The sequence below is a fragment of the Cetorhinus maximus genome, chromosome 9 (genome assembly GCF_964194155.1).
Source record: "Cetorhinus maximus chromosome 9, sCetMax3.hap1.1, whole genome shotgun sequence".
Taxonomy (NCBI): domain Eukaryota; kingdom Metazoa; phylum Chordata; class Chondrichthyes; order Lamniformes; family Cetorhinidae; genus Cetorhinus; species Cetorhinus maximus.
This window is the reverse complement of record NC_135887.1, coordinates 87,290,802-87,311,444: the sequence shown is the minus strand read 5'-3', so window position 1 is coordinate 87,311,444 and position 20,643 is coordinate 87,290,802. Positions and strand designations below refer to the sequence as shown.

General features: G+C 42.7%; 1 protein-coding gene across 1 annotated transcript; it reads right to left on the bottom strand.

The window, feature by feature from the left end:
• Positions 1-2,034: 2,034 nt before the first annotated feature.
• On the bottom strand, positions 2,035-20,005 carry LOC144684800 (uncharacterized). The gene is made up of 4 exons (XM_078549034.1): positions 19,384-20,005; positions 15,020-15,112; positions 10,753-10,845; positions 2,035-5,465 (listed from the first exon to the last, which is right to left on the bottom strand). Exons 1-4 carry the CDS (start codon positions 19,796-19,798, stop codon positions 5,173-5,175), a joined length of 894 nt encoding a protein of 297 aa, XP_078405160.1. The 5' UTR covers positions 19,799-20,005; the 3' UTR covers positions 2,035-5,172.
• Between the last annotated feature and the right edge of the window lie 638 nt (positions 20,006-20,643).

The following is a 20,643-nucleotide window of genomic DNA, read 5'->3' as shown; positions in this document are numbered from 1 at the left end:
TTATATTTGTGAAGTACCTTTATATTTATTTATATTTGTGAAGTACTATTTTAACTGCTATATGAATGCAAATTGTTGTAATCATATACAGCCTACTCAGTGGTTCTGGCACATATATCCAATCCCCAGCTCCAAAAGGGTGGGCACCTTTGTCATGGGAATGACAGGTTGGAGACTGCAGTAAGACATGAACTTGTCATGACTTAAGCCACAGCTGCATTCAATATTCCATCAGTTCCGGAATAGGAAAGCTAAAGTAAACAAAAAGTACAATTTTTGCACTGATAGATTTAGAAATTTTCGAAGGTTAAGTAAGCTATAATGTGCCAAATTTGTCTCTGGGTGTGGAGTCTGGAGGCATGAAATTTTAATTTTTTAAAAAAACGTTTTGATTAAATTTTCTCACATTTTGAGGTGCACTGTGATTCTTTTCCTTGCTTGCTTTTTTTTATAGTTTTCTATGCTTTCTCTTCTCATTTTTTGTCTTGCTTTTGAAATTCAGTCTTCTTGTGTCTCATGATTATGTAGTGCAAATTTTTTGATCCATGATTAATGCTTTTGTGACTTTTAAGTTAAACTGTAGCTTGAAGTTTAGATCAAATAGCCCGGGTAAATTTATGTACAGTGTCATTGTCATTTCACCGAAGCTGTGGGTCAAATTCATTGCTTTCATGTTTCCCTCTTGAGTAAGAAATTGGTTAGTTGCTTGCATTGATAGATGTGACTGGGTGGAAGTGAAGAATAAACACTAAGCACAGACCAACCAGGTGTGTGCACACTATGCCCAAGCTAATTCAAAAGTGCAGATCTTAGTGAAGCAAAATGTAAGGATAAAAGATCAGTATGATGTACATTGGGATACTCTGATCTATTTGTTTATGACTTCACTAGCTAAATCATTGGGAGATTTAATTGGAATTAAGTGTACTACCTTCTACCCTTTTCCTGTTTTACTTTGAGTGATTACTTTGATTACATTTAATGCTTGAGTGGGGATGAAGTCTTGTGGCTCAGTAGATAGCGCCCCTGTCTCTGAGGCAGAAGCTCTGTGTTCAAGCCCATATATTCCAGGACTTGCTAGCTACAGAAGGAGCATTCACGATCGCCCTGGCCAAACAAGTAGATATTCACTAAAATAAAAGCTAAATGCTGAGGATGCTGGAAATGTGAAATAAACACAAAAGTGCTGGAAAAACTCAGCAGGTCTGGCAGCATTTATGGAGCGAGAAACAGAGTTAATATTTTGAGTCAAATATGACTCTTCTTTGGAACAGGGGGTGCAACAAGTTCAGAGGGAGACAGGTTAGAGTGTGTGAGGGGAGCAGAGAAATTAAGATGGCTGATGTCACGCTGACAGTTCTTAATGAAAAGATTAAGAGCAGGTAAGAGGCCAGAGGGAGAGCAAGGAGGAGGGAGAATACTGGAGGTGTGTGTAAGGGTCTGCAGGTCAGGGCAAAGAAGTGAGCATGGAGGTGAAGGTGATAGAATAAGAATTCAACATCATGCTGAGCTCGAAATTCATTGAGGTGGGGCATAAAGGGATAAAACTGAGTCCTTTTCTAAACACAGGTCATTCAGCATCAGGGAGGGGAAGTCAGAGGATATAGTGAATACACGGCAAGAGGTGGGACTGGAAGAAGGGATGGGGTCAGAGGGAAGGGAAGGGGAGGAAGGATCCAGAGGGGCATCTGTATCTATAAGTTATTGGAGCTTGCATTCCTGAGCACTGGAAAGGAAGAAAAAAAGTTTTTTGTTAAGACGTTGGATGAGGTGAAGAGTCACATTCAACTAGAAATGTAACTGTTTCTCTTTACAGATGCTGCCAGCACTGTTGAGTTTTTCCAGCACTTTTAGTTAATTTGACATTCAACCTGCTAATCCTTCCAACATGCAGACAGTAAGAGTGGAAGAGATTCTTTGTCAGCCATTCTTGATGCAGATGGTGCTCCTCAGGCTATAATCATTTGTAGAGAGATGCCTACGGCCCCTCGTGGACTATGGCTAAGAGAATAAAAATGCTTGGATGGTGTGGCAGAATGTTTAACAAGGTTTATTTTATTAGAAGAGCCATTTTTAATTGACATATAAGGGTATTACCTGCAAAACAAATTTACAAATGGCTGTTCATAAGTACAACTGATATAATGATTGAAACATAAAATCTAATATAAGAAGAAAAAAAACACCTAAATCACAATGTTGTTATTTATGTTTACCAGATATTCCATTCTTTGCAGTGTCCACTGGACAGGGAAGGCCCCATACACGCTGGTGGAAACCACATGCTCTTTCTCCAGGACCACCCAGATACAGACATTATTTGGCAACATCTGAGAATCAGTTTTTGGTGTAGATTGTTCTTGTTCCTCCTAATCCGTAGGAGGACATGGATCTGTTCTCCAGTGGGATGAAATTGAATATCCAGAGGGACAGCCAAATTGTGCAGCATACTGTTGGAACACACTGGAGATGCCACATATCCTGGGTGGTAGACAATACAACCAAAATCGATGTGTTAGTAGTCTTAAAGTTTGGGTCCTTTATTAATGGATCACTTTTATTTCTCTGATTATGGCTATTCTTCTAGATTTAAATAAATCTGGTATATGAGACTAGTTGAAGATTAAGGAGTCATGCATAAATCTTAAAATGTCTTCAACAACTTGCTCAAGGACCACTCTACCAACCAGCCATAAAATAATTCCATGTTTTTATTTTCCTTTATTAAAACATTCGCTGTCTCTGAACCTCCGCTCAGGTAACTTTCCAGAGCTACTGAACTATGAATTGTAAAGCAGGGATACGAGCTGCAATTTTACTGAGGACGCCATCTTATGAGTACTGTTGCATCAAACGAACGTGCATGGATTAATTAAGGAGGCTTGGCAAAGTTTCTGGCACCCTCATCTCTGGGTCAGAAACTTATGAATTCAACCCCACTCTATGCAAACAATCTGATGCTGCATTATTGGAGGTGCTGTCTTTTGCATGAGATGTAAATACAAGAACCTGCCTGTCTGTCCAGTGGTTCAGACGAGCAGAAAATTCTACTTGGTGTTCTGGGCAACATTCTTCCCTCATTTAATACTTCAAAAAATTGACTAATCCCATTCATTTTCCTGCTATTGGTGGGATACAGAGTGCTCTAGTGTTTTTCCTACATTTTCCTAAATCTCACTATTTTCATTGTGCATAGCACTATGAGACACTTTGATTCAATAAATGGGAGGATTAATATTATAATTTAAATATATTTAAGCAAATCAGTGCTGTGTAAAAAAGGAAAGTGATTATAACAAAAAGTAAATTGACTGAACAAATCTATCAGCCAGAAATCATGAATCAGCTTACACGTAACATAAACATTTGATTCATTTTTCAGTGAAACATAAAACTGCTGGTTTTGCTGTTTTCATTACTTGAGTGACAGGAAAAAGAGTGCTACGAGCATTCTGATGAAAGAACTCACTTATACAGCATCAAATGATGTATACAATATTCCAAGGCTGGATCTTGCATTGCATTATCAGGATAGTTACTGTATCATAATGTGTCATAATACAAGATTTCAGTACAGTGTCCTTTAATTTACATGTTCTTTTATCAGACTTTAGTTGTTTCCTCAAAACATAATGGTCTTCCTAACATAAGGGAATGTGTCCAAGTAAAACCAATTGCTTTATCCTAAAATAAGAATGAAGAGAGCTTCACCCGCTCATGACTGGTCATGACACTTTTCATCCATTACCAGTGTTTGGAGATTAGGTTAAGTGTTGTGATTACGATACAGTGAACTATTTCATTTGATCCATTAAAGAAAATTAATATTCCTGAACGCCCTTTTTTCTCATTCAGTTTTCCCCCCTCCTCTGACTCTTGTTGGAGAATGGTTCTACGGTGCCAGTATGGTACCTCATCCAACAGACTGTACAAATATGTACGGGCAGGTGATTCAACTGTGACACACACCATCGAAGTTAAACCTGATCCTTTTCTCACCCGACACATAAATACTTTCCAGCAGAGGTCACTGGATAGTAAAAAATGAACAAGCCTAGAATGATTTTTTTCCCTAACCCATTGAAACTGAGGTTAACTGTTCCCCTAACTGCCACATGTGAATTAGTTGTACCCAGTACAACCAGGAAATCAAAATTGGAACACCTAGAATCCTCACCATTTCTGAAGAGTACCACACCATGTGGTGTATTTAATCATTGAGATATAGGGGTTTGTTGTATCCGATCTGAAGATATTGTTTCCCAGTGAGAAAACATCTTCATAGAGCAAAATAAAAGGTGGGTAGTTTATACAATGAATCAATTATTCCTGTCACGTTAAGTGTCACTCATCACCCTTTGCAGTTCTGGATACTGTCCTGATTCTCCAAGACATTTTAAAACCACAGTGTCACCAACCTGAGCAGCAGGTAAACATGAACTTTTATAAAGAAAAACAGGAAATGGTGGAAGTGTTTCGATAGTCAATCGGCATCAAAGAAGACAAGTTAGCCATTCAAGTGAGACTTTTCATCATAGGAGCATATCCCGAGGAAGAGTCCCACCCAAAATGCATCCCAAACCTTTCTCTTTCAGATGCTGTCAATCTTCCTTTCCATTGTTTGTTTTCTTACAGTTAATATTTCCTCCTCTCTGGATTTGCTGGGATACAGGTCCATGGTGCTTGTAGCTTCTGATACTGAGGAAAGTGAAGCTAAGCAACAAAAGGCAACAGGCTTTTTAACTCTGGGGAGAGGGACATTACATCCAAGCCCAATCTTGTCCTTGTCCAACACACATATGCATACACACATACAGTTAGGCAGGATAATGATTCAGAGAGGGAACCATGGCTGATTTTCTGCTCCCTAGCCAAGCCTGGAAAGGTCAATTATAACACCCCTATACTGAGGTCAGCGAACTCAGCACTGCCTGTGGATGGAACCTGGGACCTACTTGGTTTGTTTCCGGTAGTGAATAGTGCAACTGAATCACTGGGGAGCTTTTCTTTCTATTAACCCACTCACCATTCTTCCACTTCCTGTAGGAGCTGCCAATGTGGGTGGGGATAAATCTGGGAAACGGCAATTTAACTGCTCCTGGCTAACATAGGATGTCACAATAGAGCACCATCGACAGCAAGTAATTTAAACAATTAAAAAGATCCTAAATATTAATTGTTTGAGGGAGGAGGTGTGAACATGTGGGTGTTCTGGCTGTGCAACGATCTCAGATAATCTGGTGTCTGAGGTGTTTGAATCATTGAGGATCTGGAATGATCAAGCAACAACTGGATAATCCGCAGCTCATGCTCACGCTCCTCTCTCCGCCTCTCTTCCTCCCATTTGTAGAACCTTTCTTCAGCTTTCCTCTGATAGTCCATGAAGGTGTTGATAATGGTGCCAATGTGTCTCTGAAACATGGTTCCTTTCTTCAGCTTCATTCTCTTCTTTGGCACTGAGCACTCTAGACGTTTTCAAAAAAGGATAGTTAAGTGAGATATGATCAAATTACTTGGGATAAAAAAGATGGGGGGGGCGATGGCGTAGTGGTATTGTCACTGGACTAGTAATCCAGAGACCCAGGGTAATGCTCTGGGGACTCAGGTTCGAATCCCACCACGGCAGATGGTGGAATTTGAATCCATTAAAAATCTGGAATTAAAAGTCCAATGATGACCATCAAACCATTGTCGATTGTTGTAAAAATCCATCTGGTCCATTAATGGAAATCTGTTGTCCTTACCTGGTCTGGCCTACCCACAGCAATGTGGTTGACTCTTAAATGTCCTCCGAAATGGCCAAGCAAGCCACTCAGTTGTAACAAACTACTACAAAGACACAAAAAAGGAATGAAACCGAGCGGACCACCCGACATCGACCAAGGCACCAGAAACGACAACAGCAATCTAGCCCTGTTGACTCTGCAAAGTCCTCCTTACTAACATCTAGGGGCTAGTGCCAAAATTGGGAGAGCTGTCTCATAGACTAGTCAAGCAACAGCCTGACATAGTCATCCTCACAGAATCATACTTTAAAAGATAATGTCCCAGACACCACCATCACCAGAGCTGGTAGCACAGTGGTATACAGTCAGGGGGGAGTTGCCCTCAACATCAACTCCGGACCCCATGAAGTCTCATGGCATCAGGTCAAACATGGGCAAGGAAACCTCCTGCTGATTACCACGTACTGCCCCCCCTCAGCTGATGAATCAGTACTCCTCCATGTTGAACCCCATTTCGAGGAAGCACTGAGGGTGGCAAGGGTGCAGAATGTTCTCTGGGTGGGGGACTTCAATGTCCATCACCAAGAGTGGCTCGGTAGCACCACTACTGACCGGGCTGGCCGAGTCCTAAATGACATAGCTGCTAGACAGGGTCTGTGGCAGATGGTGAGGGAACCAAGAGGAAAAACATACTTGACCTCATCCTCACCAACCTGTCTGACGCAGATGCATCTGTCCATGACAGTATCAGTAGGAGTGACCACTGCACAGTCATTGTGGAGACGAAATTCAGCCTTCACATTGAGGATACCCTCCATCGTGTTGTGTGGCACTATCACCGTGATAAATGGGATAGATTTCGAACAGATCTAGCAACTGAAGACTGGGCATCCATGAGACGCTGTGGGCCATCAGCAGCAGCAGAATTGTGCTTGAACACAATCTGTAACCTCATGGCCGGGCATATCCCCCACACTACCATTACCATCAAGCCAGGGGATCAACCGTGGTTCAATGAAGAGTGCAGGAAGGTATGCCAGGAGCAGCACCAGGCATACCTAAAAATGAGGTGTCAACCTGGTGAAGCTATAGAACAGGACAACTTGCATGCCAAACAGCATAAGCAGCAAGTGATAGACAGAGCTAAGCGATCCCACAACTAACAGATCAGATCCAAGCTCTGCAGTCCTGCCACATCCAGTCGTGAATGGTGGTGGACAATTAAATAACTCACTGGAGGAGGTGACTCCACAAATATCCCCATCCTCAATGTTGGGGGAGCCCAGCACAGCAGTGCAAAAGATAAGGCTGAAGCATTCACAACAATCTTCAGCCAGAAGTGCTGAGTGGATGATCCATGGCGGCCTCCTCCGGAACTCCGCAGCATCACAGATGCCAGTCTTCAGCCAATTCGATTCACTCCACATGATATCATGAAATGGCTGAAGGCACTGGATACTGCAAAGGGTATGGGCCCTGACAACATTCCGGCAATAGTGCTGAAGACTTGTGCTCCAGAACTTGCTGGGCCCCTAGCCAAGCTGTTCCAGTACAGCTACAACACTGGCATCTACGCGGCTATGTGGAAAATTGCCCAGGTATGTTCTATACACAAAAAGCAGGACAAATCCAACCCGGCCAATTACCGCCCCATCAGTCTATTCTCGATCATCAGTCAAGTAATGGAAGGGGTCATCAACAGTGCTATCAAGTGGCACTTGCTTAGCAATAATCTGTTCACTGATGCCCAGTTTGGGTTTCACCAGGATCACTCAGCTCCTGACCTCATTACAGCCTTGGTTCTAACATGGACAAAAGAGCTGAACTCCCAAGGTGAGGTGAGAGTGACTGCCCTTGACAGAACTGGAGTCAATGGGAATCAGGGGGAAAACTCTCCACCTAGGACAAAGGAAGGTGGTTGTGGTTGTTGGAGGTCAGTCATCTCAGCTCCAGCACATCATTGCAGGAGTTCCTCAGGGTAGTGTCCTAGGCCCAACCATCTTCAGCTGCTTCATCAATGACCTTCCTTTCATCATAAGGTCAGAAGTGGGGATGTTTGCTGATGATTGCACAACGTTCAGCACCATTCGCGACTCCTCAGATACTGAAGCAGTTCATGTACAAATGCAGCAAGACCTGGACAATATCCAGGCTAGGGCTGACAAGTGGCAAGTAACATTCGTGCCACACAAGTATCAGGCAATGACCATCTCCAACAAGAGAGAATCCAAACATCGCCTCTTGACATTCAATTCATTACCATCACTGAATCCCGCACTATCAACATCCTGGGGGTTACTGTTGACCAGAAACTGAACTGGACTAGCCATATAAATACTGTGGCTACAAGAGCAGCTCCGAGGCTAGGAATCGTGCGACGAGTAACTCGCATCCTGACTCCCCAAAGGCTGTCCACCACCTACAAGGTACAAGTCAGGAATGTGATGGAATACTCTCCACTTGCCTGGATGAGTGCAGCTCCCACAACATTCAAGAAGCTTGACACCATCCAGGACAAAGCAGCCTGCTTGATTGGCACCACATCCACAAACATTCACTCCCTCCACCACCGACGCACAGTAGCAGCAATGCGTACGATCTACAAGATGCACTGTAAGAATTCACCAAGGCTCCTTAGACAGCACCTTCCAAATACCATAACCACTACCATCTAGAAGGACAAGGGCAGCAGAAAGATGGGAACACCACCACCTGGAAGTTCCCCTCCAAGTCACTCACCATCCTGATTTGGAAATATATTGCCATACCTTCACTGTCACTGGGTCAATTTCCTGGAACTCCCTTCCTAACAGCACTGTGGGTGTACCTACACCACATGGAATGCAGCGGTTAAAGAAGGCAGCTCACCACCACCTTATCAAGGGCAACCAGGGATGGGCAATAAATGCTGGCCCAGCCAGCGAAGCCCACATCCCATGAATGAATAAAAAAAAATTTACATAGTGCCTTTCACAATCAAAGGCATTTCACAGTGTTATACAGCCGCTTAAATACTTCTGAAGTGTAGGCACTGTTGTAATGTAGGAAGTGAGGCCAACTTGGATACAGCAAACTCCCATGAACAATATGATCATTACCAAATGATCTGTTTTTGTGATGTTGGTTGCAGAATAAATATTGGCCAGGACAGTGGCACTCTTGCTCTTCTTCAAATAGTGTCATGGGATCTTTTATATCCACCTATGAGGGAAGGTGGGATTGTTGTTTAACATATCACCTCCCGCAATGCAGCATTCCCTCAGTTCTGCACTGTACTGTCTGCCTAGAGTCTGTACTCAGCTGTCTGGAGTGAATCTTGAACCTAGAACCTTCTGACTTGCAGACAAGAGTGCTACCACCGAACCACGATGACACTTGATGTATCAGCGCAAACCTACGTTTTACTCAATGCTCTTCTCTTTTTTTACCCCGGGAAAGAGAAAATGGGGGAGTGGCAGAAGGCGAATTGCTCCTGCAGGGGCTAGCAAGGAAACAAAGGACCGAATGGCCTTTTTCTGTGCTGTAAATATTCTATAATTCTATATGTGCCAATTCCTTGGGAGCCACCTTTGGTACTTCACCAAAGCAGCTATTTGTGATTTGAGCCTTAACAGTAACTGTCAACAGGTTAATAAATTATGAAGATTACCAGAGTCACCACTTGACATGTACAAAAACAGATAATGATCAGGAGCAAAAACTTTTGTGATTTTTTTTTCTCCCTTGCCCAGTAGTGCTAAGGCCAGTTGCATCTTACTGCAATCCCAGCAGACATCAGCCAAGATGGATCTTAGGACTCTTCTGATTTTTATAACTTTGTGCTACGTTTGGTGATGATTATGATGACACATTAAATATTCTTCTTTAGTTTTGACTTGGCAACTGTCCCTTTAAGTCCAGTTACAATACATAGCAGTTTAAAAGCCAATTCAGTTCAAAATCCATATCCCCATCTCATTGTGCTTTCATAACTCTACTGGCAAAGTTCAAGGAGAAGGCCTGGCCTCTAAGGATTGGGGAAGGCTGGGACTGGCGAACAGAAGGCACCAACATTATGGAGTGATAGTGAGTGGAGAGAATACATAAATAAGAGAGAAATAAGTGAGTGAAGTAATTTGGCATTAGGCCCTGCCCTAATTAGGTCATAATCTTGTACCTGAATTGACTGTGTCAGTATTTCCTGACAGTTTGCTGGATTTTTTTTACCTTCACGGGATATAGATGTTGTTGGCTAGCCCAGCATTTATTGCCTATGCCTAATTGTCCTTGAGAAGGTGGAGGTGAGCCATCTTCTTGAACTGCTGAAGCCCACAGCGCTGTTAGGAAGGGAGTTCTAGGATTTTGACCCAGCAGTAGTGAAGGAATGGCAACATATTTCCAAGTCAGGATGATGAGTGACTTGGAGGGAATTTGGAGTGGTGGTCTTTCCAGGTATCTGCTGCCCTTGTCCAACTAGGTGGTAGATTACGCGGGTTTGGAAGGTGCTGTCGAAGGAGCCTTGATGAGTTTCTGCAGTGTGTCTTGTGGATGGCACACACTGTGCATCAGAGGTAGAGGGAGTGAATATTTAAAGTGGTGGTTGGCTGCCAATCAAGCAGGTTACTTTGTTCTGGATGGTATTGAATTTCATGAATGTTGTTGGAGCTGCACTCATCCAGGCAAGTGGAGAGTATTCCATCACACTCCTGGCTTGTGCCTTGTAGATGGTGGACAGGCTTTGGGGAGTCAGGAGGTGAATTACGTGCTGTAGAATTCCTAGCCCCTGACCTGCTTTTGCAGCCACAGTATTTATATGGCTGGTCCAGTTCAGTTTCTGGTCAATGGTAAACCCCAGGATATGGATACTGGAAATCCAGTGATGGTAATGCCATTGAATATCAAAGGGAGATGGTCGGATTCTCTCCTGTTGGGGGTGGTCATTGCCTGGTACTTGTGAGGCGTGAATGTAACAGAATTGTAAACAATAATTATTTAATTATCCAGCTCATACTAAACATAATTATCGGATCATTGCTCAGATACATACCATGTTCAGCTTCAGTCCTTTTTCTGCTTGTTGCAGCAGGGGCCTCCGAGGCTGTGCTAATCATCTCTTCTTCCACAGGGCCTTCTGTTTCTGCTACATTAGAAATCAAAAAAATAGTAAATGAGAACAGTAAGTTGTATCAGTCCCATTAGAACACAACAGAACTCAACCAAACTTTTCCCATTAGAACTCAATAGCACTTAGATGAACCAGTCTCATTAGAACCCACACCATTCAATGAGTTCCATTAGAAGCCAACAAATTCAACAACACTTCGCCTGAAGGTGCTTCATGAGACATAACAAAACTACCTGAATCCTTTATCTAATTTGTCCTACACTATGTCATAAGCCTCAGATATAAATGGCAAATTCTAATCTGCTCGCAGTATGGATTACATTCCATATTCTGAGGCTCAGTTCCATGTTCCAAGCCCGAAATAAGACGATAAGAAATAGGTGCTGGAGTAGGCCATTCAGCCCCTTAAGTCTGCTCCATCATTCAATAAGAACATGGCTGATCTGATTGTGACCTCAACTCTGCTTTCCTGCCTGCCCTCCATAACCCTCAATTCCCTTGTAGATCAAAAACCTATCTCACTCAGTCTTGAATATATTCAATGACCCGGCCTCCATTGCTCTCTAGGGAAGAGAATTCCAAAGCCTGGCGACCCACTAAGAGATGAAATTCCTCCTCATCTCCATCTTAAATGGGAGATCCTTATTTTGAAACTGTGCTCCCTAGGTTCTAGAGTCCTCCACGAAGGGAAACATCCACGCGGCATCTACCTTATCAAGGCCACTCAGAACCATATATGCTTCAATAACCTCACCTTTCATTCTTCTAAACTCCAATGAGTATAGGCCGAACCTAGTTAACCTTTCCTCATAAGACAAGCCCTTCATTCCAGGAATCAGTATAGTGAACCTTCTCTGAACTGCCTCCAATGCAAGCATATCTCTCAAGTTAGGAGACCAAAACTGTATACGGTACTCAAAGTGCAGTCTCACCAAGGCCCTGTACAGCTGTAGCAAGACTTCCCTACTTTTATAGCCCATCACCCTTGCAATAAAGGCCAACATTCCCTTTGCTTTCCTAATCACTTGCTGTACCTGCATGCTAACTTTTTGTGATTCATGTAAAAGGACACCCAGATCTCCCTGTACAGCAGCATTCTGCAGTCTCTCTCTATTTAAATAACATTCTGGTATCTAATTGAAAGAAAAAGTATACAATGCTGCAAAGATTAGTGGTAGGTCAGAAGATTGGGAAAATTCTAGAAACCAGCAAAGGGTGACTCAAGAAAAAAGGGAGAAATTAGAGCATGAGAGAAAACTTTTCTACCCTTGCTGCCAAAACTTCTCATTTTCCCACATTATACTTCACCTGCCAAATTTTCACCCACTCAATTAAGCTGTCTATATCTCTTTGCAGACTCTTCGTATCCTACTCATTACTTGCTTTCCTACCTATCTTTGTATCGTCAGTAAATTTGGCTACAAGACACTTGGTCCCTTCATCCAAGTCACTAATATAGATAGTAAATAGTTGAGGCGCCAACACTGATCCCTTTGGCATTACACTTATTACAGTTTGCCAACGAGAAAATGACCCATTTATCTCAATTCTCTGCTTCCTGTTAGCCAACTTTCTATCCATTCTAATATATCACCCCCAATACCATGAGCTCTCATTTTGCATAGTAACCTTTTCTGTGAAACCTTATCAAATGCCTTTTGGAAATTCAAATAAACTACATCTATTAGCTCCCCTTTATCCACCCTGCTTGTTACATCCTCAAATAACTCTAACAAATTTGTCAAACATGATTTCCTTTTCACAAAACCATGTTGACTCTGCTGATTGTATTATGATTTTCTAAATGTCCTACTACTACCTCCTTAATAATGGATTCTAGCATTTTCCCAATGACAAATTATAGGCTACCTGCCCTATAGTTTCCTGCTTTCTGTCTCCCTCCTTTCTTGAAAAGAGATGTTAGGTTTGGGTTTTCTGATCCGCTGAGACCTTTCCAGAATCTAGGGACCTGTGGAAGATTACAGCCAATGCATCCTTTATCTCTACAACCATTTTCTATAAGACCCTAGATGCAGGCCACCAGGTCCAGGGACTTGTCAGCCTTTAGTCCCATTAGCTTTCCCAGTATTCTAATGATTGTGATTGCTTTGAGTTCCTCTCATCTTTTTACCTCTTGATTTTCCACTATTCTTGAGAAGCTTTATGTGTCTTCTGTTGTGAAGACAGATACAAAATACACATTCAAATTCTCTGCCATTTCCTTGTTTCCCATTATTAATTCCCCAGTCTCAATCTCTATAGGACCAACACTCACTTTCACTATTATTTTCATTTTTATATACTTTTCAAAGTTTATACTGTCTGTTTTTATATTTCTTACTAGTTTTCTCTCAAACTCTAATGTCTCCCTTTTTTCTTAAGTCACCCGTTGCTAATTTCTAGAATTTTCCCAATCTTCTGGACAACCACTAATCTTTGCAGCATTGTACATTTTTCTTTCAATTAGATACCATCCTTAACTTCCTTAGTTCATGGATGGTGCATCCTTCTCACAGATATCAAATAATATTAAGTATTTTCTCCTTTGGACTTCAATTTCATTTTTTGATTGTCTGTTCAACTTTATTTTATAGGGCAAAAAATCAAAATGATCAATTTTATATATGTAACAAATATAAACTTCTGGGACTGTAATGAATGTGGAGTTTCTCCTAGCCTTTTGAAAGGCCCATGCGAACAATATAAAGCAGCTTAAAAGCCGAATTAGTTGAGAATTCATGTCCTTGGCTCATTGCACTTTCATAACTGAAGTGCTGGCTTACTGGCAAAGTTCAAGGAGAAGGCCTGGCCTGAGATGTCTAAGTGTTGGGGAAGATAGAGGGCAGGCTGGGACAGATGAATAGCAAGCACCAACATTACGGACATTATGCATTGTCAACGGGTGGAGACAATGCAAAAATAATACTTGAATAATACTAGTATTAGGCCCTTCCATCACTAGGTCACAATCTAGTACTTGTGATATTATTCATACCATGATTAGCCAATCGATTACTCTCCAAACCTAAGAAATGACAGAGCCAAGAAGATCAGATGTATGTAATCGCCTCTCTCGCCAGCCTCCTCATCACCTGTGAGCAATGCTACAACAGATTTTCTAGTATGCAGATAATATTGATGATCATCAAATTATCACAAGCAAAAAGATTACTTCTGGAAAATGCTTGTGATTATCAAGTGGGAGTTGGCTTGTCCTTGGCTATGATGCTCTCCATAGGGCAACAGCCCCACCAAAATGCTTTCTCTAGGTTCCCATATTATTGGAGTTTATTTTGATAAGGTACCAGAGGGAAACTGCTCCAACATAAGTCAGCATCTTAAGGAGACACCAAAAGAAAACTGAGAAGAAGGATTTCTCTGGAGTACAGACACTAAGACTAGTAAAGGTAACAGGCTAAACTTGTCTATACTTTGACCAGCAGAGATGTGAAAACAGGGAATCAAGCACTGAATTTAATGAATATTGCCATTCCCTCTCTTTCAGTCAGCCATGTGTCTGACAGATTGCAGAAACCCATCGCCATATTTGACAGTCTCCAAACTACCAAGAAATATTCGCAGGTAGAGCTTCTGTTTTGCTAATATGGGATACACATCCTACCTCTATAGGGGCACCCCCCCTCCACCACCCACTTAAGTCCAAACAGCTTAGGAGCAAGTTTACAATAGCCAAAGCTGAGGGACCTCTAAGCATTTGTAGGGGTATTACAGGAGTTTAACAATCTAAAACCATGCAGCTCACCAGAAAATAGTAAGTTTTCCACTTTCGTTCAGCTAGGGTCACTCTACCCAATAAAGCATTGGCCTGCAACTGAATGAGAAAACCCCAGCCTGTTCTGTCCCTCTACGTCCCAGCAGTCAGAAAGGTTAGCTGGTAAGTCAGCAATCAATCCCAAGAGAATTGCTGATCTTTCTAGCTGATGTATCTGATTATGGATTCTACCACAGGGAATGGAGTCAGTTTCAACCCACCATTGTTGATTCCAATTTACCACTGTGTGAAAGCAATCACAAAGAGATTCTTACCATTTCCCCACCCACACCCCTCCATGCAAAAAAGAACGCCATTCTCTCTGCTCACAATATTATTACTTGCATCAATCACTAGTTTGGGTACATGTTGGCATTTATTCCTTGCCTTTCCATCATCACTGTTGTTTATACATACCTGTAACACTGCCTGCTCCAGACTGTGGTTCAGGCAGAACTTTACCTTCTTCCTCATCTCTGCTGATGGCAACAGCTGGTTGGACATAGCATGCTGTGAGAGTTAAGATTTACAGTCTGTCAGTGCTCAGCCAACAAGATGTGTCCTCCTCCCTCATTATAAATTTGGGTGGAGAGATCAGTAGTTAGAGCATGCAGTTAACACTGTTCTCATGAAGATTCATATCTGCAAACCAGTTTTTTTTCTAAACAGTTTTCTCCCACATCTCTCTCCAAGGTGTTTATTGGAGTACAGTTCCACAGGTGAGATAGCTCATCCAGTGGCCATTATTTATTTAGTGAGCATCGGCAGGATATCTAACCTAAATATATATATTTTTGTTTATGGGATGTGGGCATCGTTGGCTAGGCCAGCATTTATTGCCCTTGTTCAGAGAGCATTTAAGAGTCAACCACATTGCTGTGGGTCTGGAGTCGCATGCAGGTCATGTAAGAGCAGCAGATTTCCATCCCTAAAGGACATTACGAAAATCGGCAATGGTTTTGTGGTCATCATCGGACTTTTAATTCCAGATTTTTATTGAATTCATGGTGGGATTCGAACCCAGGTGCCCAGAGCATTACCCTGGATATCTAGAACACTAGTCCAGTAACAATACCACTATGCCACCACCTCCCCCAAATCCAATCCTATCCTTATCCCACATCCAGTCATGCGTATTATCTCCAGGTTCACCGGATACCAATCAGAAACAGAAAAGTCTGACTAAATTTCCCTTCCCTAAATCAGGGGCACTAAGGCCTTTATCACCATCCTGAATTAGATCAGAAGCTTGGCACAGACTAGGAATAGAACTTCAGACCTTCTGGGCTGTGTAAGCCAGTTCCTCATTTCTGTAACTAACCAAGTCAATGGGAAAGCAATAATTATCTGTTGCAATTGGTGGCAGTGCATTAGCACACCCATAGGGCTGGATTTTGCCAATTGAAAGGAAGTCCCGACACCAGGGTCAATTGCAGGTCTGCGGCCACATGGGCATGTGGTGGGATATCATCTGTGATTTTCCCTTCTGCATCCAATTAATATCCAGTAGGCTAAAAGCTGGCCAAAACAGGTGTTGGGCAGAGGACTTTCAGGCAGTTCAAAGGAAGGTGCCATATTTAAAGACCAGTCTACTTTTTCATACAGGCTGCAAACATAGAGGGCATTTGAAGGGATGCAGAACAAGAGTGGTTGTGGAAGGGCTGAGGTCAGAGGAAGGGTGATTCTATGGTTCAGTCATGGCTCCCTGAAAGTCCTCCTGCAGGTGCTGAGGGAATAAGAGAGCTTTATGTTTGCAGTGCATGGGAGGGGGTCAACAAGCCTCACAAAGAAGACATGGCTGGAGGTGATCCAGGAAGTCAGAAGCCACAGAGTGGTTGCACAAACATAGATGCTGTGCCGGAAGCATTTCAATACCTGCTGTGGTTTGGCAAGGTAAATGGCATTCATAACTGCAAGCCTTTATGTCCTAAGTGCAATCCATGAGGTATAAAGCAATGTGGCAAATCAATGCATCGAGCATAACCAGGGACCAACATCCACAGTGACACATAGAGCTGTCTCACACTAGAGGGCCATGATCAGCCAGAGTTGATCACTACATTGACAAGACTGAATGGCTGAATGCAGCAGGCCTCCCAGTGGTGCAATGCTAGACATATAAAGAAGCACAGACTAATAAGCACAGCTGAACAATGAGACAGGACCAGCACTGTGTATGTATATAGCTGCAGGAGAAGCGCAGTCAGTTTTCAAAAATCTTTCATGGGATGTGAGCATCTCTGGCAAGGCCAGCATTTGTAACCCATCCCTAATTGTCCTTAAGAAGGTGGTGGTGAGCCACCTTCTTGTACCACTGCAGTCCATGTGGTGTAGGTGCACCCACAGTGCTGTCATGAAGGGAGTTCCAGGATTTTGATCCAGTGACAGCGAAGCAACAGTGATATAGCTCCAAGTCAGGATGATGCGTGGCTTGGAACAGAGGAGGCTCGGGAACACCTAACTGAAATGTATAAAATTATGAGGCGTCTAGATGGAAATGGAGAGGGAGGTGCTAATCCCCTTTGTTGATGAGTCCAAAATCAGGAAGCATGGATTTAGAGTATGAGGTACAAGGTCTAGCGGGGATTCAGGAGAAATTTTTTTTCATCCAACAGTGGTGCGGATTTGGAACTCACTGAAAGGGTGGTAGAGGCAGAAACCTTGATAATATTTAAAAAGTACTTGGCTATGCATCTGAAGTAGCTACACACCAAGAGATGGAAAGAAGGATTAGGCTGGATATCTACTTGTTGGAATAGCGTCCTTCAGTGCTGTAAATTTCTATGAATATATAATTGTCCTAACACTGTGCATAAATTTAAAAGATACATGTCTGAGTAGGTGAGCAGCAGTCACTGGATTTCAAAATAATTAATTGTATGAGATATTTCTGAGCAATGTAACAGGGCACTTTTTAAAGGCAGTCTTTTCTTTCATATTAATTGACCTCCAACAACCACAACTATCTTCTTTTGTCCTAGGTATGACTCCAACCAGCACAGAGTTTCCCCCCTGATTCCCATTGACTCCAGTTTTGCTAGGGTTCCTTGATGCCATACTCGGTCAAATGCTGCCTTGATGTCAAGGGCAGTCATTCTCATCTCACCTCACCTCTGGAGTTCAGCTCTTTTGTTCAGTTCCTAATGAGTGACAAGAGACACATTTGTACAACACTAGTATCTACCTGGCAATGTGGAAAATTGCCCAGTTTTGTCCTGTACACAAAAAGCAGGACAAATCCAACCCGGCCCATTACCGCCACATCGGAATACCCTCGATCATCAGCAAAGTGATGGAAGGGGTCATCAACAGTGCTATCAAGTGGCACTTGCTCAGCAATAACCTGCTCACTGATGCTCAGTTTGGGTTCCGCCAGGGTCACTCATCTGCTGACCTCATTATAGCCTTGGTCAAACATGGACAAAAGAGCTGAACTCCAGAGGTGAGGTGAGAATGACTGCCCTTGACATCAAGGCAGCATTTGACCGAGTGTGGCATCAAGGAACCCTAGCAAAACTGGGGTCAATGGGAATCAGGGGGAAAACTCTCTGCTGGTTGGAGTCATACCTAGGACAAAGGAAGATAGTTGTGGTTGTTGAAGGTCAGTCATCTCAGCTCCAGTCATCTCACTTCAGGAGTTCCTCAGGGTAGTGTCCTAGGCCCAACCATCTTCAGCTGCTTCTTCAATGACCTTCCTTCCATCATAAGATCAGAAGTGGGGATGTTTGCTGATGATTGCACAATGTTCAGCACCATTCATGACTCCTCAGATACTGAAGCAGTCCATGTCCAAATGCAGCAAGACCTGGACAATATCACAGGGACTGCATCGGTTCAAGAAGGCAGCTCACCACCACCTTCTCAAGGGCAATTAGGGATGGACAATAAATGCTGCCCTAGCCAGTGACATCCACATCCCGTGAATGAATAAAAAGGCTGGAGGACTAGGAGGATGTCATAAATGAGCCAGCGGACATTTATTTGGCTGGAGGGAGATAAAGACTGATTTTTTTTACACTTAGGACTTCTATAACCTGCTGTGAATGTTAAAAATGATGACGACTGCTGGGGGTGGTGCTTTGAATGTTAAGGGAAACTTTAAAAATGATTCTCCCATCAGGTGGTCATGACATAGAGCTGCACTGGTAAAGAGCACTGATACCAGAAATTCAAGAGGCCTCAATTTTCCATTCATTTAAATTAACAACTTGCAATATATAGCGACTTTAACACAGTAAAATGCCCCAAATTAGTTAATGGGGAAAACAGGTATTGGCCTGAAACTGCTCCCCATGAACACCACTCATCAGGAACACGTGATCAGAAAATCACCTCTTCTGACTGCAATCTGTGCTTTGGATGTTAAAGGAGGTGACGATTTTATAGATAAGGACACACGTTGCTGTACCTGAAATATTAAACATATTAACTATAACGTTTAAATCAATAATTTTGTGGTATTTTTTTTATTATGACAATATTCCATCCACGTTTAATTTTTAAAATTGAAAGCTCCACTGCTGTTTTGTTGTCAGCCCTTTTACTATGCAGCGTGAGTGGGCACTAATGACTCTACAGTGCTGTATTTCAGAGCATCAAAAGCTTTGACAGCTAAAAGAGAACCCTCAGAAATCCATATTTTATATCTTGAAAATTATCTGAAATTATTTTCTGTATATTTTATAAATAATTAATATTAATTCCGTTTACGGTCTTTCTCATTTATCAAATAACTCCCGTTATTTATGATTTTCTCGCTGCAGACGGAATTAAAAGGTTACCTGTGACGTTTTCAGAGGCTGAAGATGCCTGGGGTGGGCCATTTTCCAATTTCTCCTCTTCTTGTTTGATCGTCACATTGAGGGATGATCTGTCCTGTGGCCCTTTGGCCTGGAGAGATCGGCACCCCAGCACCGCGTCAATTTCATTGTAGAAGCGCATAGATTTGCACCTCCTGCCAGATTTCCTCTGGTTAACCATGGTCCTGTATTCGTATTTAAGGTTCTTCACTTTAGCTCGGCATTGCTTCCAGTCCCGGTTGACCCCTAAGGCGTTAAGGCTGTTGGAGATCCTCACGAACACATCTTTATTCCTCACTGCCCCGGCCAGTTGATCCTGGATGGACCTATCTTTCCAAATGGACAACAAGCCTTTGATCTCCTCGTCTGCCCAATTTTTACTTGCTCTCCTTGCCATTGTTGAAACTGATGGTGATCATCTCGTTTATTCACGATTTTCAGGGAAATGTTGGTCACTCGAGGAGGCTGTAAACTGAGAGGCGGCTTAGAGATGGTGGTGAAGGAAAGGTGATTGGTGTTGCTTCAGGCTCGTCTCCACCCACAAAAGGCAGCACAGAGCTTGAAGAATGCGTCATTGTGTAACCCGACACTGCAGCGTAAAGGCGATTAACGCGCATCCACGGGGGACTCAACACTTCCAAGCTGAAATCGTCAGAACTGCCTGACTTACGACACGAATAAGAATCAGCCTCTGCAGAGAATAGAAGATCGCTAAATGCCGGTTCAGTGGAGGTTGTGAGGCACAGGAGCAGGTTCCTGGCTGGAACGTGTGTCATCCACACTGATATTTTAAAAATACTCGTTGGTCTATAAAAGCGGGCGGGCAACGGAAAGGAAACACACCCCAAGATTTTTTCCTTATTTTAAATCAAACGAGTTTAGACAAACCTATTTATTACGGTTGGTTGATGAGTTACATGAGACAGGAACTGCCCTTCCGCTGGAAAAATGAAAGTGACACTTGATCAGTAGACTGTGTATAACAGAAATTGCAAACCCATTAAACTATGTGGCATGCTTTTTTTTTGTCAGTCCCTCACCCAGTTTTCTCTCCTTTTCTTCCTTCTCCCCACCTCCTGAACACATTGGGCTATTTTTTCGTATTGGTCCAATTAAATCAGGTGATGTGCAGTCTGTATGCAACTAAAAATGCCTCTGAACATAGCTGCATTTCTGGGGTCTATCCATTTTCGACATGTGGGCAAGCGTCGAATGTTATTCAATGGGACCTATTGAGCCCTC

Coding starts and splice junctions, on each gene's coding strand:
- LOC144684800 (XM_078549034.1), bottom strand. CDS start 19,798: ATGGCAAGGAGAGCAAGTAAAAATTGGGCAGACGAGGAGATCAAAGGC. Junction 10,846..15,019: donor TGGAGCAGGCAGTGTTACAG/GTATGTATAAAC, acceptor TTTCTAATGTAG/CAGAAACAGAAGGCCCTGTG. Junction 5,466..10,752: donor AAGGACTGAAGCTGAACATG/GTATGTATCTGA, acceptor GAAAACGTCTAG/AGTGCTCAGTGCCAAAGAAG.